This window comes from Macaca nemestrina, chromosome 8 (assembly GCF_043159975.1).
Source record: "Macaca nemestrina isolate mMacNem1 chromosome 8, mMacNem.hap1, whole genome shotgun sequence".
Classification (NCBI taxonomy): Eukaryota; Metazoa; Chordata; class Mammalia; order Primates; family Cercopithecidae; genus Macaca; species Macaca nemestrina.
Genome location: NC_092132.1, coordinates 13,258,366 through 13,286,279, shown reverse-complemented (window position 1 = coordinate 13,286,279; position 27,914 = coordinate 13,258,366). Strand labels below are relative to the sequence as shown.

The following is a 27,914-nucleotide window of genomic DNA, read 5'->3' as shown; positions in this document are numbered from 1 at the left end:
CCTGGAACTTCCAACCACTGAGATAAACCGTATTGAAACCCCGTCTCTACTAAAAACACAAAAAATTTGCCGGGCATGGTGGCGGATGCCTGTAGTCCCAGCTACTCAGGAGGCTGAGGCAGGAGAATGGCATGAACCCGGGAGGTGGAGCTTGCAGTGAGCTGAGATCATGCCACTGCAGTCCAGCCTGGGCAACAGAGCAAGACTCTGTCTCAAAAAAAAAAAAAAAAAAATTAAGCCTAGGACCCAGGACAGGGTGATCAGCAATTTCTCATGGTGGTGGCTGTGACACAGGGCCACCATCTTAGGGTGCCAAGTGTATTTTTTAGGGCACACACCAGAAAAGCTGCGATCTCAGTCCTCAGCATTCATGGATTATTGGTGGTAATCTCATAAGATTGATACAATATGCTCATATATATGTAGGTTTTTTAAGAAAAGGAGAAGTAGCTTTCTGTGATTAGGGAGTTGAGATATTTTTTCCTTCATTGTCTCTATCTCCACTTTTATAATCTACTCATGAGACAGTATCTAAACATGTCTTAAAAGCAAAACTATCAGAGCATGTTGATTGGAGTATTTATTGAGCTTCCACAGTGCACTAAAGGAGTATAGAGGTACCGTGGTCTGCCTTCTCCAAATGCACATTGGCTTGTGAGATGACCACAGCTGATGGTGCATGGGCAGAGCTCACGGCCTCTGTTCCCTCCTGGCCTCTGGGTTAAAGGAAGGGAAGAAGGCTCCAAGGGACAGAGGAGGCTGAGAGCTAAAGAGCTGAAGTTGGAGCAGGAGCTGCGCTACTGAGGGTGTTCACCATTTTCTCTGGGCATCTATCTTCCATGGAGGGGCCTGGTGCCCAACGGACCCAGTGACTTCTGCAGAAACCTCTTGGCTCTGCCAAGGTCCTCCTGGGGAGGGTCCTCCTGGCTGTCCTCCTCAGAGCTGGAGCCCAGGGTGGGGGCTGCAGGCACATGGTGCAGGCTGTCTTGACAGGTCTCTGGTTGCCCAGGGCACCCGAGTCTGCTTGGGGACTTGAGACTTTGGTTAAAGGAGGCAGAGGCCATGCACTCAGCTGCCGTCTGGTCACAGGCACAGAGCAACTTCTCACACAGGCTTTGGCCCACACCTTAGAAGGAAAGAGCAGAGTAGGAGACGTGAGACCTCTGAGGATGGCAGTGGGAGCCCCCCACAGCCCTGGCCACCCCTCAGCCCTTCTCCTTCCTCCCCATCTTCCACATGCCCTCAGGGTGTGCGCCGTATATGGCTGGCAGTTTTCCAACTTTCTCCTCCTGCTGGGAATGATCCCTCTGCCAGGAATGCTCTCAATGCTCTCAGCTGGTGCCTGTCAAGACTAGGCTGGCTTCTCCTCCTCCAGAAAGTCTCCCTGAGCCACCAGGCTAAGGGAAGTGTCTTTCCTGCAGGTTCCCATGGAATCCCACTTCATGTTTTTGTCTATCACTGCAGGTTATGTGTTAATCACATTGTACAGTCATTGTCAGTTTATGTCTCCATTTTTTACCCTGGTGTTAGAGTAGGTAGATAGGTAGATATGAGCAGGGCAGGATAGGGCCCCAAAGAAGATCAGGCAACTGTCAGGTGACTGTCAGGCAATTGTAAGGCAGCTGACAACAGGGAGGAGAAAATTTCCTAACAAAAGAAGACATCTTGAGCTTGTGGGCAACTTCCCAATAAAAACTGAAAATGGCGAGTTCGACCTTCTTCTGGGGACATGTCCAGACATGCGCAGTGGCCTTCTTCTGAGGGTGCTAGACCAGTAAGGGGAAATTGCCCTAAGAGAGTATGCACATAACTTCAGCCAGCAAAGGGTGCCTGTGGCCCTTCCTAGATACTGGCAAGTCATTGTGCATGCAGTGATTAGCCAACAGCCTGCCCAGGGGGAGGGACGAGAGGAAGAGATGAGGGAAAAAGACAGGAAATAGCAAATCTATAAGAGCCCTGAGCCAACTATCAGGCAGGACACTCAAATCTTTCGAGTTGCCTGCTTGGCCCCTTCCAAGTGTACTTTACTTTGCTTCAGTAAACTCTTGTTTCTGCCTTAGATGTACTTCTGTCTCTTGGCTGAATTCTTTCTCCCAAGAAGAGAAGGATCAAGGACTGCAGAGCCTGCCTGGACTTGCTGCCGGTAACAATGCTGGACAGAGAACCTTGCTGACAGAGGAGAGTCCAAGCACCTACATCAAACCTAGACAAATATTTCCCAAGTTAGTGCTCAGGAAATATGTGTTACATTTGATGGTTACTTCTTCCTTCTCTGGGCCAGAATTTCCCTATTCATCATTCATATTGCCAGATAAAATACAGATGATCAGTTAAATTTGAATTTAAATTAATATGTTTGAATGTATGTACATTTAGGACATACTCATACAAAAAAAATGTTCATTGCTTATCCGAAATTCAAATTTAACTGGGCATCATGTATTTTTATTTGCTAGATCTGGCAAACCAACCCTATTTTTTTCAATGTATGAGTTGCATGCAGTGGGAGTGGTGTGACTCAAATGAAATAATATCTTTGAAGGTGCTAGACATACATAAGCTTTCTACAAATATTATCCTTGTTATCTGTGGCTTCCAATGAAGCTAAGGGATTTTTCTTTTTTGCATCTAATCCTACTTTGAAATGTTCATCAACCAGATTTGTTCCTATCACATACCACGCAGACCTTCCAAGCCTCCTAAATTGGTCTCCACATCAGCCCCAGACATGCCAGTTGCATCTCAGCAGCAGGAAGTGACAAGAAGAGCAGGCAAATGTACCAAGTGTGAGAGCACAGTGGAGATATGCAGAGGTCCTGTTCCCCAGAAGCACTCTGCCTTCCTCCCTGTGTTTGTCTTATGACAGCACAGGCCAGGATTTGAGATGCCCTCATTTCTCATCAACTAATACCTGGCACCTGGTACAGCAGGCTATGCTTAAATCTCACAGAGAGTCAGAACTGGTTTACTGAAGCTCTGAATCAGTTCAATCTCCAAATGCAGTGTTCCTGGATTCTGTGATACTGGAGGAATGGAGAATAAGCCTTCAGCCCAGCAGCTGAGACCTCCTGGCATGATTGCATCATGTGACAACTCATGGGCTCTAAATCCTCCCCTGGCTCCCATCCCCTATAGGAAAAAATGGAAATGCTTCAATCTTGCACATAGGTTTCTTGGGCTCATGATCTGGCACCTGTCTGTCTCTCCAACCGGGCCTGCCACTTCCACTTTCTGTTCCAGTAATACAGAACCACAGCTCAGTTGTCCCTACGCTGCCCAGCATTCCCCAAACACCACCATTTTCCCCTTTTCCCTTTGCTTGGAATATCCGTGCCCAGTATGGCCATCTGAGAATGTAGTAAATCTTACCTCACACCTCTCCTGAATTTCCCCAAATTATCCTGTTCTCACTGCCATACTGTAGACTCAAATGCCTTTACCCTCATTCCCAGGGTCCCTGTGCTACCTGTTAGCACATATACTACATGGGATTAGAATAGTTGCTTCCCTACATCTCTTCCCTCCAAGCTGTGAGCAATTTGAGGCAAGGATCATGAAAGTTCCTTGGTTGCCTGATTCCTGGTGAAGGTTTGTTGGTTAAGCGGATAATAGAATGAACAAATGAATGAGTGAATGAATGAGAGAGTGATATGTAAACACAAAGCTCCAGGATGTGACAGACCTACCTGATCATACAAGGCAAGATAATATGGCAGTCCACGCACTGTGCTGAGGTTGTGTAGAGGAAGAAGAAGGGATGGACGGTCCAGCCAGGGGACTTCCCCAGACGAAAACAAAAATGAGAACAAACTCTTATAGGGCCCCTGTGAAATTCTAGGGCAAGTGTTTCCTTTTAAACTGCAAAGCGTAAGGGAAATGCATCCACTGATATGAATGAGGAAATGGAGCTGGAGAATGCAGATAAAGTCAAGTCTACAGCAGGTCTCCATTCGCTTTCAGGGGCCCGCTCATGGAGATTGCAGTTTGCAGAGTGCTCCCCACCTGAGGCCCTGAAGGGATACAGAGGAGTTTCTGGTGTCCACTATAGGGAGGAGTGGAGCTGCAGGCACGCCTCGCTCTTCAGCCAGGGCCTGTCCCCCTTTTTAAAATAGTATTCCTCAGATCTCCCTTGGGAAAAGGATGCTGCTTCTTAGAAAAAGAAAAAATACTTAGAAACTCTCTAGTGTGGTGAAGAATCAGCTTTAGTTCTGAAGTGATATGGTTTTACAATTCAAATCCCAATTCTCCCACTTATTTCTATCTGTGTGATCTTGGGCCTCAGTTGCCTTATCTGCTATATGGGAAGAATAATAGTGCTTCCTCATGATACTGTTTTGAGGATTAATTCTGTTAACACACATCAGGAGCTGAGAATCAATAAGCTTGGGCTCTTTATGTTAGTCCCAGTCTGCTCGTCACCGGCTCTGTGACTTAGGCAGCTCACCCCCTTGACAGTGAATCTCCCCATCAGTGGAAGTCGTGTGATAATACGCGCCTCAACATTAAGAAGAGTATTGGCCAGGCGCGGTGGCTCATACCTGTAATCATGGCATTTTGGGAGGCCAAGGCGGGCGGATCATGAGGTCAGGAGACAGAGACCATCCTGGCCAACATAGTGAAACCCCGTCTCTACTAAAAATACAAAAATTAACTGGGCATGGTGGCACGTGCCTGTAATTCCAGCTACTCAGGAGACTGAGGGAGGAGAATCGCTTGAATCAGGGAACCAGAGGTTACAGTGAGCCAAGATTGTACCACTGTACTCCAGCCTGATGGCCGAGTGAAGCTCCATCTCAAAAAAAAGAAAAGAAAAGAAGAGTATTAAGTCACAGTACAGATGAAGACGTGCTTGGGAAAGCATCCACAAGTCTGAGCTACAGTCACGATGCTGACCTGAATGAAATAATAACTCACTGTGCAACCAACAGCACTTACACTTGGGCGTATGATCCACACACACCACCGGTGACCGAGGAAGCCTCTCAAGCAGACAGCCCAGCCTTCTCACTTGCTCTAGGCAGCAGTGATGGGACAAGCAGCACCTAAGACCAAGGAAAACCGTTTACTTCTCAGAACTCCCAGCTTCCCTAGGAACCCCCTCAAGCATAGCCTGCTTCTCCCACATGCCCTATAGTAGTGAGGGAAGCCAGTGCCTCCTTTCCAGTGCACACAGGGCTGACTCATATACACACCAAGGGCCATCGTGTATGGTTATTAGGGTTGTATACTGCACAAAGGCCACATCTAAGGCAGCATCAATCATACTGTATGCATCTTATTATTAAAAAACATTATTTTTGATTTTTATTGTAACTGTTCATGGCAAAGATAGGTTATTTACATATTTATTTAAACGATTTTCTAACAGATGGAAATAGAGTCTTAAGGAAAGTTAAATTTATGCAAAGGTACCATATGGGCTAGCAGTAACCTTACTCCCTCCAGTCTTTGACATGGAAGAGTTAATCACATCCACAGTGCACTGTCATTTGTCCCTAGCCTTAAAAAAGAACCTAGTAACCATCCTGAGCATAAATAAAGAACTGCATCTAGAAAAGTGTCCAGCATAGATCAGGACCTCGTAAATACATGAAAAGGAATCACTGTCTTGCTTTTTATATCCGCCCATCTTGACTGATACGGCCTCACAATATCCAGTGTCCCTGCCTTGCCAGGTGGACATCCTTAAGAAACTTGTGATGACTTCAGCCAATAGGGAGATACAGTTGCTCCCCAATTACTCCCTTTTCAACTCTTCCGTTTCTTTTAATAACTCTCACTCTGTCCGGGAGGCCACAGCTCCAGCAGGGATAAGTCATAGACTCTTGTGGCTTTTTTATTGCACCTCTTCTCAACCAGTTATCTGCTTATTAACTTTTCCACATTGCCAGCAATCAGAGGAACAATCCCCCTCGTATGCTCACAAGACCACTGGCTGGAGGTCAGCGTCTGCCTCCTTCAGCTATTAGCACAAAAGAGCCACACAATCTTGTGTGTGTATTTGGCAGGGATGGGTGGGGGTGGATACTTGATATAATAGTTAAACTCTAAAGTCAGTCAGTGAATCAGAAATCATATATAAATCAAAATACTCATAAAATCACTGAAACTGTCCATAACGTACAGTATACGTGGTCTTGAAAATACATTCTTTAAAAAATTATATTAGTTTGACTAACTTTTCCTTAGTCAAGGGTTTTCTCCTGTTGACCTTGAGTTTTTCAATTTCTTTCTACAGATGTGAAGTAGCCATATCATAACTTCCCTGTCCAACTGGTCAAATTTAGTATTTTTTTGAAATATGGTCAGTCATCAGGAAACATCTTTAAAATCATCCCCACTTTTTCCCAAGGGGTTCAACAGAATGCAGAGACTGCTACTGGCTACGTTTCTATCTGTTGCCTCATCTCATTGAGAGCTATGTACTAAAAAACCTTGACACTATTTAAATTGCCCTCTGTCACAGAGAGCAGCAGGCATATGGTTGAACCTCAGAATGTAAACATGCTTGTGACTCCACAGTGTGACATAACCTTCACTAGAGTAAAAACTTCTTTCGGGTTCTCTGGTGGGAGGTAGGTTTTGAAGGTTGCCTGTGCAGCAGAGCCTGGATTTCCTTCGCTGAAAACCTCAGAGGAGGATAATGAAGCCAGGATAGCTGAGAGGTAGAGGCAGGGGAAAGAAAATGAATGGGTAAAAAATACAGCCACCCACACATCCAACCTGCAGCGGACATGCTCCATATTCCTGCCATTACTGTGTCCTTTGTGTTAGCTATGACAAGCCTTGTCTTTTTGTGTGTCTAAAATTCATCGATAGTTACTGATTTTGCTTTGCAACCATACCACCCAAGGAGGACATGTGTCTTTTGAATGCAGGTCTCTCCATTGGCTGTGGACTGGGGCCGTCCCCATGTGCAGTCTTTAAACTTGATCAACGCTACTTTGAGAAAATTCCTCAAACTCAGGTTGAGTCCTCCGTGGTTTCCTCTGTTTACCCTACTGTATTTATTATACTGGGTAGTACTATTGTTTAATTGTCCATCTCTTTCACCAAATAAGCTTCTACTGGGCAAAAGTAGTTTGTTTTATTTTGCTTTGTGAGGGCGGAATCATCGTTGTATCTTTGCCACCTAACGTAGTGGCTGGCACAGAGCAAAAGCTCAAGCGGCATGGCTTGAATGCACATTTAAATGAATGAATACATTAATGAGTGCACGAGGTCAATGAAAATTCTTTCAAGTGGTAGATGTGAAAATTAAAAGGTGTTGAGAGAAGTTATACTTAAAAGACTGATTTTAATGTGGCCTTCTGCAGGGAAAACCAAGTGGAGACCTTAATTCTACATGTTGGTTATTGCTAAATAGGTGGACTTGGGGTCATTTGAAGGGTATTTGTAGATTGGCCCTCTTGGGGTAGCTGGGCAGTATTTGTCAAAGTACTGAAAGGGCTCTAGGCCCCCAGATCAAAAGATGTGGATCTTTCTGGCTCTGCCTTTTCCAAGGTGAACGACCTCAAACCAGTCAGTCCCTGAGCCTCAGCTGCTCACCAGGAAAATGGACCTAAAATGCTCAAGAGGCTCCTGAGTGAGCTACTGTGTGCACCAAGCTTTTAGTGAGGCCCCAGGTGCAGCCTGGTGTCCAGGAGAGCTGTCACCACTCCCTGGTGCAGACAGCATCAGCACTGCTACACTAGAGCTGTCACCGCTGGCTCTCCATACCTGTCCAGGTCATCCCTTGGCTCGCCTCTTCCTTCTTGTCCACAGTAACAGCCATAAGACTCAAATTCCTCTGGGCACCGGGAGGTCAGACAAAAGAGCATCTCTCCAAGCTGTGGCATCACCTGCATGTTGTCCCCACTTCCCAGGTGCAGGAAGGTGAATCTGTCACAGGCTGAAAGGAACAGGAATTGTCCGGAGAGCAAGGACTGTTGGGGCAGCCGTCGCAAGAGGAAGGCCATGTGAGCTTCCGGTTTGTATGTGGACAACTCTAGGTTCTTGCGAAGGAAACCCATGTCCTACTCCTTGGCTCACCATTCTTCTGGGAAAGCTGTTATGGCTCATCCCCTGCTTGGGATGTATTGTCTTTCAGAGACCAAGTCTTTTCTCTCTAGGCTTCTAATGCTCTATGAGACTCCTTATTAAATCCCCCTAAGGGATAGAGACTTCTCAGGACCCAAGATGCTCTTTGGGGCCACGTCTTATTACGGAGTAGACCTGGCATCCTGGGAGCATCCCAGCTGAAATCTTATGCTCTCTGGTGGCATCAGGTTGGCACACCTGGTTGGGCTTGCCTTTCTCTCCTCTGCCTCTCCGTCTCCCCATTCCTCTTTCTTTCTCTGTCTCTATTTCTCCTCCTGCTATCCTTCCTCCTCTGTCCACAAATCTCAAATGCAGCTTTCTCCATAGCTCTGCATTGGACACCATGGAAGCCATACTCAGATACTAACAAAGCCCCTCCTCTGTGGGCCCAACAGGCTGTGGCCTCCTTGCAGGTGCAGAGGCTTTTTCAAGGCATCAGAGGGAGGAGAGACAAAGGAGGAAAATGATCAAAACCCAAGTGCTTAATTCTTTCCAATAAAGCACGGTGTGGACGACGTGAAACTCTTTCCCTCTGGGCCAGTAAGAGTGGTGGCAGCTCGAGGTCAGGGGCTCAGAAGACTGTGGCTCCTCCCCCAGGCTCAGCCTCCCAGTGACTGAGTGGCTACAGGTAGCTTACATCTCCTCTGAACCTCAAGGTGCTTATCCAGTCAGGGGGGTTATGTCTTCTAGTCACACGCCCATGAGAAGGTCACAGTGTGAAAAGGTGGCCTCCAGTGCTTCTTCATAGCCTAACCAAAAGATCCCAGCAGTGGAGAGGACAGGCACTGCTTCTGCTCACCTTTTTCAGTTGTCTCCTCGGGGCCATTTTCAACAGATGACACTGCCAGCCCCAGAGATTTAATGCCAGCGGGGACAAGGGTTACAACTTTAGCTGTAACCCTTGTTGCAACTATCTCTGCAGATCCTGAAAATGAAAAACTTCACGGTTCGGATTTAAAAAGTGGCTCAAGGAGAGATTTGCAGATGGACACATGAAAACCAAATGCAAACAGATAGAACAGCATAGTGTCAGGAGAGTGTTCCTCAAACCGGGTTTGCAGATATCCAGGCAGATTCTTAGGGATCCATGAATTCTACATGAGAATGTCCAAATTTTCTACAGTAACCTTAACACTGTCGGGAGCCTGTGCTAGACCACCTGGATGACATCCCAGGGAGGAGGACTGCGGAGGCTCCCAGGCTTGTGTTTATGTCACGTTTAATATCACATGCCTGCCCAGTGAAGGGGCAGTATGGCGCTCACAGCAAGTGAAGAGGTAAAGAAACTGGTGGAGAAATTAAGGCAACTCATGGTACACAACAAGGTGGGCAAGCAAAACCACTCCTGGAAGCCCTTATTTCCTCGTTCAAGTGCAGCAACAGCTTCTCATTATTTGCAGACTCTAGTGCAAGGTCCTTCCTGTGGTCTGCAAGGCTTGCCTGTGACCTGGCCCTACCTTCCTCACCAACATATCTCTTACCACCTGCCTAGCACTCTCTCTGGATCTCCCTTTGTTCTGATGCTCTGATGTGTCAGTCTCACCTGCCCTCTTAGCTGGAGGCAGCAAAGTCTCCCGTCGACAGACCAAATCTCCAGCCTTCCCAGCACAGGGAAAGGGAACAATAGCAGGCTCAGCCCCACCAATCTGCTGACCCAGGCTCAGTTTCCAGAGTACTGGGTAAGGTCTGGCATGTTTGTGCCCGCTGGATTGCAGTCTTTCCCCAAATCCACCATATTGGTTTGCTTCATGCATCTGGTCATCTGCTTCCTCCTACTCAACTCCAGTTCCTGTGAGACTAAAGCCCTGTTGTAACCTCAGTCTCCTAGGTTTAGCACCCTGCCCAGTTCCGTAATCCCACAAATAGAAGCAAGTTATCTGGTTTCTTTCTATCATGTTCTCCACGTTGGAAACTCACCTAGTCAGTGGAAAGAGTTCATGAGTTAGTGTTAAAGAGATCTGAGTTTGAGTTTCAGCTTAGCTACATACTAGGTGTACAACCCTGGGTAAATCACTTCGCCTCTCTAAATCTTAATGTCTCCATTCGTAAAATTATACTAATAATACTTCTTTCGGTGTTTGAATAATCCTTGTAGCTAAATGCCTAGCAATTAGGAAGTAGTCAGTAGTAGCTATCAGAACTGCTCAGTGAATGAGAAAATAACCATACATCTAATCCAGGATTAAGACTCTCCAGCTAGAACGTTCTACAAGCCAAATGAGCTGCCAGAGCCCAGTGTCTTCTCTGTGCTGAGTCTGAATAGCCAGTAGCCCTCACTTCCTGAGGAAGAACTTTCTGGATTATTGGTGCTAATCTAATTTCAGATCCCCTCACTCTCTTTAGATCAGGGCATTTGGTGTTAATCATCCTGCCTGGGCCAGCTGCCCCATTTGGGGAATAAATGCCTCTGATTCTTGCCCTGTCACCTCCCATGCCAACAAGGTCACAGTGCATCTCATTTGGAACTCAGTTGATGTCATGAATGTGTCAAGGACAAAGGACATAAATGTGGCATGAACATAGGCAGGCAGAGCCCTGGATGCTTACCTGGAGGGGACGTAGCCCTAGCAGCTCCCAGTCCTTCCTGATCTTGGCCTGCTTCTGTTCCCCAAAGAAGAGAGATGGCATGAGCATCCACCCCAGCCTGTCCCACCTGGGTTTCCAGAGGCGCTTCCCACACACTGCACACAGGCCGCCATGTGCTCTTCACTCTGCCCCTGGCCAACCTCCCACCATGAGATTTGCTAGGAGAGCTGGTGCGACCCGGGCTGCTGCTGAGCCAAAGGGAACTCCCAGACACAGGGTTGCTGGCAAATGCAGGCGCAGCTTGTCAGGCTGGAAGCAAGTGAGTTTGTGCAAATACTTTGGGAATGACAGCTTCTTTAGAATTTGGAGAAAAACCGAAAAGTACATTTTGGAACAGAGGAGCATTGTAGTACAGAGACAGCAGAATTGCGTGGTTGACGTTCTTTGCTATGTGACTCCAGGAAAAGCACTGAGCCTCATTTTCTCTGTAAACTGAATTTGTTGCTATTGTTACTTGAGTTATTAAGCTCCTAGTACATGCTAGGTATGGTAGCAAGGGCTTCTTGTATTAACTTACTACAACCCCTTGAGTTGGTTCTATGCTCACCCTCATTCAGAGATGAGAAAAGAGACACACAGAAAAATTGGGTCCCTTTTCCAAGGTCACAGAGCTGGGAGGTGGCTACAAACCCAGGCAGCCTGGTTGAAGTTGGTATGCTTAACCACTAGGCAGACTATTTCATTTCTGGCTGTGTCACACAAAAAAATGTTAGAGATGGTGACTAAAAAGTTCTTGGAAAGACAAAAACTACCTTAAGTTTAATGTGTTCAAAGATCAAGGCTATGCTAGTGTTCTATGAAAACCAGGCTTTGAAGTTGACTGATATGGACACAATTGCCCCATGAAAGAGGGAGATTCTGGACCATTCTAAACTGGGACAGATTGTTCTATTCAAAAGCAAAACCTATAGACTCAGAACGAAAGGACTACCAAGCTGAACTACCCTGGGCAAATGACTCTACTTCTCAGAGCTTCTTGTTTGTCTGTAAAATGAGGATAGGCCATGGAAGACTAACTCAGAGGATGTTTGTAAGGGGCTTGGGAATGATATGCTGGCACATCAGAGACCCTCAACAAGGTCACTGCTCGTTAACCAAAGAACCCATTTACTTACCTATTCATTCTGAGTAATTGGTAAATAATTATCAGCTATTTGTGCTTATTAATAAAGGATCCATGGTTTTTTACACAACAGTTAGGTTAACTCTGCTGATGAAATTTTGGCCTAGATATTTTTAGGAAAGACAGTGTTCTCTATGAGCCACTATTGCATAAAGGAAAGGAAACAGTCTTACAGCCTAAAGTCTGGGCTTGGAGAACAGCCCAGCAAGTTACTTGCTGAGTGACTCTCAACGTGTATTCTTCCTGAGCCTCAGTTTCCTACGTATTCTGTAAAATGGGAATAATAATATTTCTTTCAGGTTCCATTGAGAAGTGGTCACGGGACTGAGCACAGATATTTAGATATTTGAAATATTTCTCCACTGGATTCCAGGCTGTCCTTTTCCAAATTCCCCTGTGCTTACTTGTCTTTGAGAGAGTGGTCAGTCTGTCCGCCTCAGTCTCTGCAGCCACTGTGAAAAGAAATCACCCAACTTTAATGATCGGTTCAGCTAGGTGCCAAAGCCAAAGAGAGGAAACAGATTTGGGGGCTACGGATGGCAGCGAGGAGGCTTAGGGTATTCTGATCAGGGCATATGGCTGCACAATGGTGTTCAGCAAGGTCTCAATTCGGTAGGAAAGGGGCCAGACTAGAGCCAGACCTGTGTTTAGGCACAAAGACTGGCAAATGCCATCTTCAGGGGTGAAGGGCCATTATTTCTCTGAGGTTTGGAACAGGTCCCTGTGGGAAGGCAGCTTAAGAGAGGGTTTAGAAGGAAAAAGTCTCTAATCACAGCTTTGCCACTCAGCTCTGTGTCTTAGACAATTCATCTCTAAATCTCAAGCACCTGCCTTAAAATGGAAGTTGTAGCTATCATTCCATAGGGATGTGTAAGCATTAAATGAGATTATGTATTTTAAGCAAGCTGTCCAGTATCCAGCCTATGATTTGATAGTGTGTGCTGTTTTTTATAGCCACATCTGGGAGAAGATACTGATCTAGAGTCTCCCCATGCTCGCTCTCACTTAATCCTTATGCCACTCTAAAGGAGAGGTGTAATCATCCCCTTTCAGGGATTAGTGAATGATAGACCAGCTCTCAGTCTGGTTTGTAAATAAAGTTTTATTGGAACACAGCCACTTGCATTAATTTAGGGCTTGTCTGTGCCTGCTTTTGTGCTACAGTAGCAGAGCTGAGCAACTGTGACAGAGACCCTATGGCTCACAAAGCCTAAAATATTAACTGAGATAGTTGGGATATGTGTCCCCACCCAAATCTCATGTTGAAATGTAATCCCCAGTGTTGGAGGTGGGGCCTGGTGGGAGATGATTGGATCACGGGGGTGGATTTCTCATGAATAGTTTAACACCATCCCTTTGATGCTGTTCTCATGACAGTGAGTTCTTGTGAGATCTGGTTGTTTAAAAGTGTATAGCACCTCCCCACTCTCATTGCATGTCTTTGGGTTCCACACCAGTTCCTTTTGACTCACCTTCTCCTGAAAGGGCTGTCAGGCTGGTGTCTGTGGGCTCCACAGGAACCACTGGAAAGAAAGAGCTCCCAGTAGCAGTGACTAATGCAACACAGTGTCAAAATCTAGCACAGGCTGGGGATTGCTGGCCCAAGGGAGTAAAGGGGCTGAGAAAAGGGTTGCTAAGAAGGGTTGTTCATCCTGTCTTAGGAGTCACTTGCCCCTGTTACTTTTCCCAGAACATGGTGTGCCCTGCAAGAACCCAGCTCAGAAGGGAGCACAGCCACAGCTGGGTTCAGGTTCAGATCCTGGCTGAAGGCAACGAAAGAACTGAAAACCTCAAAGATATCCTAGCTTCAGAAGACCTCTGTTCCAAAGGGAGGCAGAGGTGTTGAGGATAAAAAGAGTGCTGGACTCAGAAGATACATAGAGATATGACATGCACATATGCACACACTCATGCACATGCATTCACACTCACACACATGTACACACATGCACACCCCATACATGCCCATGCACACATCCACACACACTCATGCACGCACACACACACCTGCTTTCTCTTTAACAAACACCAAACACTGCATGACTAGTTCTGGGAGAGAGACTCCGACCCCAGGAGAGGAGGGATGCTCCGCCAAGGTGTACCTTGTTGGGCTTCTTATCCCCAGATGCCTAAAGGTGTTGGGACTGAGAGATCATGGAAACTGGTGAACAAGGAGTGGCAGGCATAAACCTGACTCCCATTTTTGGCAAGATCCATATTTTAGATTAGGAATCATCACTTGCTTAGTTCAGTGGACAGTTATTAAGCACCTACCCTGTTCTGAAAAGAAGCATGTGAAAAGCAGCCTCCCCTTCAAAAAGCCTGTTGGACTCAGGCTGCCCCTTCTGCTGCAAGTTCTGGAGAGTGCGTGGAGAAAGGGGAAGAAGGGAGAGGAGGAGGTAGTGGGTCTGCTCCTGGGAAACTGTGGCAGCCAGGAGCTTCCTTAGCTAGGAGAGACCTCACTCCACCTAAGCGCTACGTCCTGTCCCAGTCACACTACATATCAGGGCTCTGACTACAGAGTGAGAAAGAGGAGAGAATGAACTTGGGATCTACATCCACACTGGAATAAATTCACACCTGTTCACACAGTGTGGGGCTGAGTTTGCACTAGGGCCATTTGATGTTGGGCATTTGAATCGGGTATATCAGAAGTAGCACATCTCCTAGCCAGGGAAGACAGGATCACTTCCAGTGTCACAGTCACTCCAGCTCCAGTGAGGCAGGCCTGGTGGAGGAGGTGTATCTACCAGCTCCTGTCAGCATCTGGGCCCTTGTGGTTCAAGAGCCAGCAACCCTGGGAGGCCTTACCTCTGGGCAGAAGTGTTGTCGACTCTTCCTTGATGGCTGTCTCTGAAAAGAAAACACATTGCAAAGTCTGTTGAGAGCAGTGGGTTTCAGGGAAGGTTTGAAGATGCTGGACTTGGCACCTAGAGACATGCACCAATGACTGGTCCCAAACCAGCTCCTGTCCACATCCTCAACCCCACGGCTGATGCAGCCAGGTTCTTCCTACCTGGAGTCTGAGCCAGGCAGAAGGAGGTGTCCAGAAGGTTCAGGGAAGAGTTGAGGCTGGACCGAGCCAAGCACTCTATGGCAGCCTTATCACAGGTACACAGCAGGTGCTCACAGTGGTCCCTGGACTCTGCACAGAGCAAGAGCACAGCAGGTTGGAAAGATCTCACCTGGAATCCCAAGAAGTAATGCAAGCTCCAAGACTGAGTTCCCCATCTCCCCCGCCAAAACCCCACTCCCCTTGCAATCTCCATCTCAGTCATGTCAGCTCTATCTCTTTAGGTGTGTAGACCGAAACCAGGCCCATACCCACTCCTCTTCTCTCACACTTGCACCCAGGGCAGCAAGCAATTCCATTGGCTCCACTTTCTTTCTTTCTTTCTTTCTTTTTTTTTTTTTTTTTTGAGACGGAGTCTCGCTCTGTCACCCAGGCTGGAATGCAGTGGCCGGATCTCAGCTCACTGCAAGCTCCGCCTCCTGGGTTTACGCCATTCTCCTGCCTCAGCCTCCCGTGTAGCTGGGACTACAGGCGCCCGCCACCTCGCCCGGCTAGTTTTTGTTTTTGTATTTTTTAGTAGAAACGGGGTTTGATGGTCTCGATCTCCTGACCTCGTGATCCACCCGTCTCGGCCTCCCAAAGTGCTGGGATTACAGGCTTGAGCCACCGCGCCCGGCCGGCTCCGCTTTCAACATGGAGTCTGACCACATCTCCAGGCCTGCACTCTACCACACTGGGCAGAGGCCCTGTTGTCTCGTGCCTGGTCATGGTAGTGGCGTCCTAACTACACCCCCCTGTTTCTGCCCTGCTGCTCAATCTACTCTCATCCAGGAGTCAGAACAATCCTTTAGAAATTCAGGTCTAACCATGCCTTTATTCTGTTCAGAACCTTCCACCGTCTTCCCACCTCAACCTACAAGTCTCATTGTCACCTAGAAAATGTCACATGATTGTTTCCCCCACCCACAGCCCCTATTCCTTCTCAGGTTACATCCTCTTCCACTCCCTCCTCATCAACCCATCTGTGTCTCACTTCTCCCCTATTTCTCAACCACACCAGGCATCTCAAGCCTCAGGGCTGGTCCATGAGCTGTTCCTCTGTCTGCTTTGCTCCTCTCCCATATATCTGCAAGGATGCCTTCCCACCCATTCTTTAGGTCATCCTCTACTCTCGTCATCTCAGGGAGGCTTTTCTTGACCTTCCCATTTAAAGAGAACCCCCCCTTTCCCTCCACAGGCCTTTCCCCTGATTCATTTTCCTCCACAGCTCTTGTCCCTCTCTAACATACTATACGATTTGTTTTGGATAGCTTCAGTGTCTGACAATGGTGAGGACTTTCCAGAAGGTCAGGCTATCCGCAACACAGAAGACTGTCTTGCATTGGTGTAAGTGCACAATACATATACGTTGAGTTGATGAATGAATCATGTTTTCTGGGTTCACTGTGCCTCCCACCTGGTGGTTCATACCCACCTCCTCCCCTCAGTTCCTCCTTGATGCTCCATACTCCAGCCAGTCCATGTTATATAGACTTGAGTGTTAGTCAGATCAGAATTCAAACCTTGACTTTGCCTCTTTGCAGCTGTGTGGCTTTGGGCAAGTTATTTAAGCTGCAGACAATGCCCATATCTAAATAGGGTTGTAAGGAAGGTCGGAGTTTCTGTGTATAAGCCTACGGCACATAATAAACACACATAAAGTATGGCTCTAATACAGGACCCCCTACATGCTGTGTTCTGTTTTCCCTCCGTGTCTTTGCATATTCTACCTCTTCCAGGGTTGCCTAGAGACATGAAATAAAATTCCTGGAGTCACACAGTAAATAAGGTGGGAGCTGAGATTTGAACCTATGTGTTTCTGATTCTTACTGGTAACCACCACTGCAAGCCTTATTCACATATCACTACTTCCACCTCCACGTCCGTCTCTGAGTTCTTAACATATGCCAGTCCCTGTGCTAACCATTTCACAAGCATTGTGTAGTTTGATTTTCACAACTAATCTCTGACGTAGGTTTCTCCTCCCCTTTTTGAGCGTCAGAAGAGTTAAATAATTCTGCAATGCTACACAATGTGTAAGTAGCAAACAATTTGCCCTTCCCAAGGTCTCAGGGTTGTAGAAGTATAAAATTATACATCAAATAATTTGCCGATCAGCTAATATTTCAACACAAACACATTTATCGTGCATCTACTCCATGAAAGATACAGATGCCACTGATCTAGCTCTCATGTGATCCAGCCCTCGTGGGGCTCTAAGTGCTGCCAGTGATGCTGCCAATGGCGATGATGATGTGGGAGGATCACAACGCCCTCAGCCTGGTCCAGGCTTGGGGTCCCTGGACTGTCATTTCTGGGCCCAGGCCCCGGGACACCTGGAGATGCTTACCACATATGATCTTCTTGCCGACACAATCGACCTCTGTGCTCAGCTTGGCAGGGTCTTGGAGACAGTCCATCTCAGCGGCCTCCTCATAGCACCTGCGGTGTTGGAAGCAGCAGCTGCAGGAAGGCAGGGAAGAGGCAGGGTGAGAGTGTGGGTTAGAGTGAGGGAGGGCAGGCAGCTCATGATCTCTCTGTGTCTCTGGATGGATCCTGGCAGTGGTTTGTTTTGAATATTCAGTGCACTAAAATGAAGTTTTGCATAACAGACATAACATAGGATCTTAATAACTTTCTAGAGCGAGAGCTGATCACAGATGACATTGCCATGTAAAGATGTGTCACCCAACTAGTAGGTAGAGGAATTAAACCCTTTCCTGAGTCCCAAGTCCGGGGGCTTTTCCGTATTTGTGCTCTTGCCAAGGTATCAACCAGACCTCCCATGAGCTCACCTTTTGGTCTTGCTCACCTGTGAAACTCACTTACCTGTCAGATTCATCCACAGGCACCCCTTCCATCTCAAACCTGCAGGCACAGCCATAGTCTTCAAAGTCTCGGGGGCAGAGACCAGCCACACACTTCATACCATTGACGAACTGGATCAGCACGGGGAAATTGGTGAAGACAGCCTGCAGCCAGGTGAAGTGGGGGCCCAGGCAATCTGTGGGGGTGGGGGACAGGGCCTGATGAGCACTGGGAACTAGATCTCGGAGGGAGTCCCTGACCCCTGGACTTCCTATACCTCAGGCTAATGATGCCGTATCAACCTAGTAAGCACCTACTATGTAATAAGACTGTTTTAGACTAAGCCATCATCCCTGCTGGTTTTCTATCTCACAGCCTTTTATCCCTTCTTCCTTACTAACAAAACTAGTAAGTTCTTAAGGAAGGTGAGCCTTCTCCCTAAGTTCCTGAGGGTATTTCATCATCATTCTCGGCTGGTCATGGTAATCCCATATCACCAACTGATTGGTCTATGGTTATGCATGTGACCCAGATTTGGCCAAAAAACCTTAAGGGAAAGTCTGTAAGTGTTGTCTGGGAAATATTTCTTTTCTAACTAAGAATAAAGGCATGTAGGACGATCCCTTTGATCGACACCTTTTTTTCTACCTTGAATGTGGATGAGGATGTGCTAGCTGGAGCTGCAGCAACCACATTACAATCAGGAGGGCCCAAGTCTACAGTTGAAAAGCCAATATGCTCAGGGTAGCAGTGGAGCAAGACAGACAGAGCCTGCTGGGTCTTTGATACCTGTGTTGAGCTACCTCATGCATCCTGGTGACTTCACACCACTTGAGGTAATGAAATGTCTTTATTCTTGTTGTTATTTATTTTTTAAAAAAATCAACTTTTATTATAGATTAAAGGATACACAGGCAGGTTTGCCACATGGGTAAATGGATACTGAGGCTCAGGTTCCCAACAATCCCCTCACCCAGGCAGCATGGTACCCAACTGGAGATTTTTCAGCCTATGACCGCCGCCCTCCCTGACTAGTGGTCCCCAGCGGTTATTGTTCTCGTCTTTACGTTCATGTGCGTTTAATGATTAGCTCCCATTTATAAGTGAGAATATGTGGTATTTGTATTTCTGTTCTTATATTAAGTTACTTAGGATAATGGCCTCAAACTCCCTCCATGCTAAATACAAATCCAAACTACAATGAGACACCATCTCACACCAGTCAAAATGGTGATTATTAAAAAATCAGAAAACAACAGATGTTGGCCAGGCTGCAAAGAAAAGGGATTGCTTATACACTGACTGGTGGGAATGCAAACTAGTTCAGCTACTGTGAAAAGCAATTTGGAGATTTCTCAAATAACCTAAAATAGAACTACTATTTGACCCAGGAATTCCGCTACTGGGTATATTCCCAAAGGAAAATAGTTCATTCTGTCAAAAAGACACATGCATCTGTATGTTCATTGCAGCACCATTGACAATAGCAAAGACATAGAATCAACCTAGGTTCTCATCAACAGTGGATTGGATAAAGAAAATGTCGCACACATGTCTTTATTATTTGAGTCACTATTAGTTTGTGGAATGGATCTCAAATGATATGGTGATGACACTATAAAACTATAAGCCAATATGCGAAGAAATGTGGTACAGACATTCACAACTTTCGAGCACCCATTAGGTGTCAGAAGCTGCACTAAGTGCTTTCACTAGCACAATAGTTCAGCCTGGCGGAGTGTGTAATGCATTGGAAAGCATTTGCTTTGTCTGTTGTCCCATAGGCCTCCTGTTAACCCTGTAAGGCAGATGTTTTCTGTCACTGCCAATTCATAATAAATAAACTTGCTTTACATTTCACAGTAAACAAACTGAAGGCCAAAGACATGCCCAAGGCATCAACCAGGGATAATGATTTGCCGTAAAGTATACAGCAAACAAAATTGGCAAGAAAACCATGTCAACTCTTTTCGACTCTAAAGCTGGCATTCTCCTCCCTGTTCTCTACCTTTCTAACTAGAGGATCCTTGAGGGCTGCATGGGTTACCCTTCACTACTGATTTAACATGCACGGGGTCACAAGACAGAGCCTAAGGGGATCAGGAGTAGTTTGTGAGGACCAGTTCCACCTCATTCAAACTTCCTTTCCCATTTTTTGTACCCACAAGGCCTAATTAGAAAAATAAAGACAGAATTCTATGCTGATTGAAAAAGCAACATTAAGCTTTATGCATGTGTGTATTTATGTAAATATGCATTTTCATTCAGAAACTTACAAGGCACCTGCACTTAGCTATATACACAGTTTAAGCGCAGCCTTATGCCCAGCATGGCCCAACCCAAAGTAATTCTGAGTGTCTTTGTTCATGTCAATTGTATTATAGTCTTATTTTTTTTGGTACTTTTAGTAATTGATGATAGGAACCATCATGGTGTCCTGATAGTCACATAATAGATTTTCAGTTGATAAATGGGATACTTAACACACTTTGACATTCTTAAACTTTATATTTACTAGTCAGGGAAGAAAAATAAAACTACTTTGATGTACAGGACTAAGCTCTAGACTCCAAGGAGAGCTCCTCCCTTCTAGTTGGGTGGTCTCAGGCAAGTCACTCAACTCCCTCAGGTTGAGTTTCCTTTTCTATAAAATGGGGATACCATTCCCCTCCTGGAGAGTTTTGAGTAATGAAGTAAGGAATAGGAAGGCACATGGTAGCTCAGTGGCTCACCCTGCAATAAAAGACACCATTACTCTTGTCAGAGCTTGGGTCACCTTTTTGGGTGGTAGCTGTGGAGGCCATGGGAACTCCGAAGGTTGAGACCAAGGCCCTTGCAATTTCCTTAGATTTTCCACACATGCCCTGACCTCTGGTGGATAAAAGCAATTTTAGACTTAACTTACCAAAAATTTCAGTCACACTTTCCACATTTTTAAACATCCCACTGAAGAATGTGATATCTAAGTGTGAGAAAGAAAACAAATGAGAGTCTTGGTTTTTCTGTTTTTTCCCCTCCCTGTCCACCCTCTAGGTAAAGTGTACATGAAACCTTTCTTCATTCTCTAAAGACAAATTTGACCTTGGGCTAAGCTAGCTTTCTACTAACAGGTTACCATGGAAACCTGATAGAGATGAAATGTGAATTCCGTTACTGGGCAGCATTGCACAGTGGTAGAAATGACCCCTGGGTGGTAAGGTATATCTGGACTGGCAGGAATTATGGGTGAACTATAAATACCTGGTAGGAAATCATCATAGTGGGTCTTATTCAGTGTGATGACTCTTATAAACGGTCATCCTACTGGGTGTCCTAGAAATTATACCCGTGAAGTCATTACTAGATATACTGATTCCTATGGAGAATGAAGCTTCTAAGCTGGGGCTGGTCATACAGCTGCTCCATGTAAGTCCCATTCTCTTGCACCTGAGCTGTTTGTTAGCTGGGATCCCCAGATAACTGCTGTGTAGACTGCTGTGAGGGCTACTCTTGCTGAAGAGGAGTGGTTGCCGTGGCCTGCGGGCATGCTGTGTTCCTTAGCTTTGATTCTTCTAAATGCAAAGTGTGGCCTGTGAGTCTTAATGTCTAATTAAAGAAGGCCTCCTGGTGGGCATTGCACTTCCTCTAGAAGTTATGCCATTTGGAGAGGCCACTTGTCATTTGCATCTGAATGGGACTGATTACTTTGCATGTATGGACTCACACATGAATAATTCGGTTGACCCAACTCACTGCTCTGAAAGGTTGGAAATCAACGCTTGATTCAGGGCTGACATCACCAACGAATTCACTATGCATTATGGTCTTCAGCCATGCCCACCTTCAGGGACCCACCTGAGAAGTGTTTATAAACTATCACTGAGAAAATTTTCACTTCCCTGGGAAATATATATGGATCCTCCTTTTTTACAACCAGAGCAAGCAATATATCATTTATCCCTCTTGGTCTTGCCTTCTTGGAAACTCAGAGCTCAATCTGAAGCTAAGATACAGTTAAGATACAGTTAATATATAACCTTCACATCAGCCCATTTCTTGCCTTCTCCTGGTTTCCCTTTACAGCTGACCTTTGTCTTTGACAGAAATGTTTAGACTTTGTCTCACCTGAGAGCCAAGCAGGGGTCAGACACCAGGGGAGGTTGTTGGGGAGATGCTTTGGAGTCCCACTTCAATCCCTTTACTTAGAAATGCCACAGCAGTGAGTGGCTCTAAGGTGTATTCAGAAGAGGTCATTTTCTCTGCCAATATCCTAGACAACTTTATACTCTCTCCTAAGAAAAGTTCCAAGAATCCTTACTGATATTGTTTGGGAGTCCTGGAGGCAGCTCCTGTGGAAGGTGTGGGGTGTCCAGAGGATGGCCCCCTGTAAATAAGGAAAAGAAAGTAGGGTAAGCACAAACACTGATACCATTCACTTACTGGACTAAGGCCAGAAGGTGACAGTCAGGAAAACAATGGGAATTCACATAAATTCAATTCCACGCACATTTCCTAGAGCCTGCTATGCACCAGATTAGGAGGTAGTTCCTGAAGGAAATAAGGGGATGGCTGGGGTAGCCCTGGTGTCTTATATTGGTAAGCCTTAACAGTGGTATTCTGGTTGGGGATGGAGAGGTTTGGAGACTTATCTTGAAGCCATCTTCGTGTATGAAATATCCTGTTTTACTTAGATTGCAGGTTTGTTTTGGACTTTCTTGACATAAAGCCCTGGTGGAAAGAGGTAAATACACGAAAAATACCCCCAACCTCCAAGGAGTTTATATAATAATAGAGGATACGGGTTTTCCCCAGACTATCAGCATGGGAATCACCTGGGATGCAGACTCCGTAAACATTCTGATTCCTATGCTCTCACTCAAGTTTGATTCAGCCGCTCTGGACTGGGACTCAGAAAGAAGCAATTTTAGCAAGTCCCCAACTAGTTTTGAAGCAGATTGTCCTGAAACCTCACCTTGCGAAATGTTGCTTAGCGTTATAATAACAATATTGTCCTAGTACTACCAGTACCCAAATACAACCAGCACCTTCAGCCAGCACTTCATCATGCTGGGGGTGTGAAGATGCAGCCTGGGCGAATGGGACAAATATATGGGAGCTAGAATCCCAGGTTGAACACAAATTTGTTCCCTAAAAGCTCTGAGAACTTACAGACTTGTTCCCGCTCGTATTTTCTTTCCCCAGCAATATAAAGCTTGTAAGTAGTTGGAAATGGCCAAAAGAGTTTTGTCTTTCTTCATCATGTGCAGAGTTATGGAGTCAGCACTGTCCGTCTGACACTGTGTGGAAGCCCTATCAATCTGAAAGTTGCAAAGGGCCATCCTTCACAGAAGCATGTTAGATTAAATCTGTTCAGGAAGATGCCCCCAGGTGGTGTCTGAGTTGGCCTTGCTTGGCTTAGAGCAAGTTTCTCAGCTTCACATTATTGACATTTTGGGTTGCGAAATTTTCTGTTCCTAGGGATTGTCCTGTGCATTGATATTTAGCAAGATTGTTCTATGCTGTATATTTAGCAAGATCCCTGGCCTCTAGCCACAGATACCAGTAGGAAATCCTTCCATACAGAGTTTCCTCTGATAAAACTCATTCCTTTGGAGTTTCCACAACACATAACTGAGAGAGTCACTGAGACTCACTGAGTCCTTCCTAGTGGAGACAAAACCACCACTGGTGAGGAGTAACAACAGTGGGTGCTTGTCCTGGCTACCAGTACCAGGACTGGCACTACCAATATACCATCCCCACAAGGTTCCTCAAACTTCAGTCACTAGCATATTGCCTCTACTATTATTTCTTAATGCACACTTGTAAGTCAACTCACTTTTTTTTTAAAGGAGAATTTGATTTACTTTTCAATTATAAAAAGGTTTATTTCATCTGGGAGTTACAGTGACTCTAAATTTGTATGCAAATAATAACATTTCTTAATGCAACATTTTAAGTCAACTCACTTTTTTTTTGTTTTATTAGAGGGTAATTTTATTTACTTTCCAATTATAAAAAGTTTGTTTCACCTGAGAGTTCCAGTGGCTCTAAGTTTGTATGTGCATAATAACATGATCCAAAATATATAAAGCTAATTTTGACATAATTGAAAAGAGACAATTTTAAATCTGTCAGTGTGAGATTTAAAAAAAAAAAGCCACGTTGCTTTTAAAAAGGTAAGTCTTTTTATTTTTAAAGGAAACTTTTATTTGTAAATGGGAAACTATGGTAAAGTGCTGATTAGAATGAACAAAAATAAGTTATAAAAATTGTGAAACAGTAAACATTTAAAAATTAGAATTATAAAATGATCATCTATGCATTATTCACTGTCGTCAATGTACCCTGCTATGGTTTGAATGTGTGTGTTCCTCCAAAATTTATATCTTAGTACTTAAACCTCAAGGTGATGGTGTTAGAAATTGGGGCCTTTGAGAGGTGATTAGGCCATGAGTGTTTTGCGTTCATACATGAGATTAGCATCCTTTTAAAAAGGCTGGAGGAAAATAGCTAGGTCCATTTGCCCTTCCGCACTTCTTTCATGTGAGAACACAGCACTCATCCCTTCTGCCATGTGAGAATAAAAGGAGAAGGCCCTCACCAGACACTGAATCATTTGGTGCCTCGATCTGAGACTTTCCTGCCTCCAAAACTGTTAGAAGTAAAATTCTGTTCTTTATAAATTACCCAGTCTGTAGGATTTTGTTATAACAGCATGGAAAGACTAAGCTAAATTTGACAGAATTGAAAAGAAAAACTTTCAAATATGTCAGTGAGAAAAATTGTTTTAAATAAGCCACCTCACTTAAAAAAGGGTAAATATATTTTTCTTTTAAAGCAAGCTTTTATTCATAAATGGGAAACCATTGTAAAGGCCCAGGACCCAGGGCACACAGAAGGAACTGAGAGCAATTCGCGATGGTTGGAGTATGGAGACCAAGGTGGGCATGGTCCCAGCTGCACGAACCCGCTGTGGTTCCCCAAACACGCCTCACATTTTCACAGCATTAAGTCCTTGCTTTTGCCTCTTTCCCATCTTTCCTGACTGAAAAACCCTTGTCCTCTAATGACTCTATGCAACTTCTCCCAAAACCCCTTACCCCCTTAGCCGCACTCTGCACCTTAGCTTTTCTTCTATCAGCATCAATAAGTATCATCAAGGGAATGGACAGAATGACCAGGGTCCTCGTCCTTCAATCTGGAAAGTCTCAAGGTGACTCTTTTGCCCCCACTCCCCCCTCTTTTACAGGTAAAATATCGGAGGTTTAGAGAGGTGGCACCTGCCACGGCCACAGAGCACAGCAGGAAAGTGAATAAGGATCAGTGTTTGGCCAACTTCATCACAAGGGAGGGCTGAGGCACAATCTACAGGAGGGCAGCTGTAACTCCCCATGACCCATCACCCCAAAGGGCCTGCCTGCAGGGGGCCTGAGGCTAAGGCACCAACAGGGTGTGTAGGTTAGGAGGCTGCTCTTCAACCTGCTAAAGGTGTCTGTGTCCCCAGAGATCATTCCATGATGAGTTTGCCCCCCAAGATAATTCCACGGTGAAATGATGAGGTTGATGATGAAGGTGATGTCCAATAATGCAACCCACGAGTTAATGAAGAGGGGAAAGGGAACAGTGGACGTAAGAAGATGTTAATGATAATAGTAACAAATAACTGGCATAACCTTTAAGCACCTGTAGCATGCCTTCTGATGTCATTTCCCTCCACCTTTACAACACTTTTTTGTGTCAATGTTATCAAATCTTGCAGACCTAAGTTTGTCTCCTACCACTCCAGTGGTCCAAACCTTCTGTAATTCTCTAAGATCTCCAGCTTCTTAATGAGTAATCAAGGCTCTTGGGGAAGCAGCCCAGTCTAGTGATCAAGCCTGGAAAAAGACCCAGTCCAACCAGCTACGTGCCTGAAGATCTCATGCAATTCAAAACTTGCATCCTTTATGTTTTCACAGTGGATACGTGCAGAGTAAAGGGCTCCAGGTCAGGATGTATGAATGCATAACGGTGATTGTTTAGAAGGATATTAGGGAGCAGGAAGGAGTGTTAATCTTATAGCCATGATAGTAGCATTTTTTTCTGTTCTCCCACCCTTTCATTCTCTGAAGATGTAAAAGTGTGCCTGCTTTAAAGCAGCTTTTTGTTCTCTCAGAACATTGATAGTATTTTGTAAAATGTTCTCAATTAATAGCCTGATGTACCTGAGGATGGACAGCCGTTTCCATAGATTTTTTAGCTGTATAATCTTCTTCACAACTTCCATTCCCAAGTTATTGGTTTGAGGTTGCATTTCTCAGCATGAGCTCAAGCCAAACTATTTAATGAACAATTACCTGTCGCCATGGCCCTGTGACATGGCTGTAACGTATCACAGATGATAACTTCTTCAGCTGCCATCTTTGGACTGCTAAGATGGGTGCCAGTATCCATTATTTTGAACTATTTGTATAAATTGATGTGCCATTAGCGTTTTCTATTGTACAATCTCACCTCTATATGATTCAAATTCACGTAAGATATGACTGCATTATAAGGGTTTTTCGTCCAACAGGCCTGACTTAAAACCTTACCTCTACCATTGTGTCACCCTAATAAGTCACTTAACTCTCAAAGCCTCATTTTTCTGTTGGACAGAATGGAAGTAATAAGCCTTACCTCACTGGATCATTACAGAGGCTTTCTAGGTAAAGGGTCAACAGGAGCAAAAGCCGAAGGGTCTGGAAGCAGTTGGCTGTGGATAGGGCAGGCTGGCAGGAAAGAAGACTGCAAAGGGAGGAGGATGTCAATGATGTGGACCTTGGAGACCTCACACGGGGGAAGCTGTGGAAGGTTCTAAGTAGGCACAGTGACGGTGGAGTCATAAGAATGCATGATCCATGAAGACTTGCTCACTAGGGGTGGGTAACTTTGGAATCTGTCACTCATGTTCTCAGTAACATAAGCCTCTTCCTGGGACATGGGACATGTCCTACCTCTAAGTAAGATCCCAGGGATGTTCACGAAACTCACTGAAGCCACCTCTGGCTTAAGGATTCTGGGAGGCTGCAGTGGATGGGAATAGACACTGAATACATCAGGAGACCAGGTTAGAAGCTTCGCTTTCCTACATGCGGGCTGTGAGACTTTGGGCACGTGGTCTTTCCACGTTGAGCCTCACTTTGATCCTCTGTAAAATGAGACAATTGTATCTGCCTGGCAAGATGCTCCCAAACACAAAATGACTCAATGTATATAATATAACTGCACAGGCCAGGCGCGGTGCTCACACCTGTAATCCCAGCACTTTGGGAGGCCCAGGCAGGCAGATCACCTGTTCAAGACCAGCCTGACCAACATGGAAAAACCCCATCTCTACTAAAAGTACAAAATTAGCTGGGCGTGGTGGCACATGACTGTAATCCCTGCTACCCAGGAGGCTGAGGCAGGAGAATTTCTTGAGCCCGGGAGGTGGAGGTTGCTGTGAGCTGAGATCAGGCCATTGCACTCCAGCCTGGGTAACAAGAGTGAAACTCTGTCTCAAATAATAATAATAATATTAATAATATAACTGCATAATTCCAGGCTCATGGATGATCTCAACAGTCTGCATTTGTTTTTCACATTGAAGAAGGGAAAACCAACAGGGTTTAAAGAGATCTAAAGATGATCCTATTCAGCCTCCACTCTAGAGATGAGAAAACTGTTGGATAGAACTTGAAGGCAGGCTGGGAACTGCTATCTGGGATTCCTGACCCCCAGCCAAGTGCTCGCACTGTTATCCCTCCTCTGGCTATGCTGTTCCCTGCAGCCCTCACACTTGTCCCTACATCCAACTTTATTTTCTCTCTTCTCCTTTTTTGAGGCATCCTTTACTCACCTATCTAACTCCTATCCAATTCCTGCCTTCTCTTTAGCCAAGCTCAAGGACACCTTCTACAATTATTCCTAGGCTAATGAGACCTTCCTTTTGTGAAGCTTTGGCATTAATGTGTATCATGGCACAGAAGAAAAAGCATGGGCTTTGGAGCACAACGAATGCGAATCCACATTCCAGCTCGGTAACTTCTTGGTTTTGTGACCAGGAGCAAAGTTCTATATCTCTCTGACTCCAGTCTTCTCATCTGTAGAATGGGGATAACTATTTGTGTGTTTATATCACAGGACATTGTGAGATTACATGAAATCTTACTGAGAGATGACATGAAATAACATGTGGACTCTTGGCGGTAACGTGGGAAATGGGGTCCAACTTAAGACCGAGGAGTGCAGACCCAAATCTTTGCAGGGATGGGCAGATAATGT

General features: G+C 45.4%; 1 protein-coding gene across 1 annotated transcript; it reads right to left on the bottom strand.

The window, feature by feature from the left end:
• Nucleotides 1-634: 634 nt before the first annotated feature.
• LOC105492821 (otoconin 90) lies at nt 635-26,030 on the bottom strand. Its single transcript, XM_071067414.1, has 13 exons — nt 25,967-26,030; nt 21,946-22,011; nt 20,554-20,610; nt 17,670-17,844; nt 17,191-17,303; nt 14,805-14,933; nt 14,600-14,641; nt 13,261-13,311; nt 10,627-10,680; nt 8,879-9,004; nt 7,720-7,891; nt 4,936-5,042; nt 635-1,126 (listed from the first exon to the last, which is right to left on the bottom strand). The coding sequence occupies exons 1-13, from the start codon at nt 26,028-26,030 to the stop codon at nt 831-833; spliced, it is 1,452 nt and encodes a 483-aa protein (XP_070923515.1). The 3' UTR covers nt 635-830.
• Nucleotides 26,031-27,914: the final 1,884 nt, after the last annotated feature.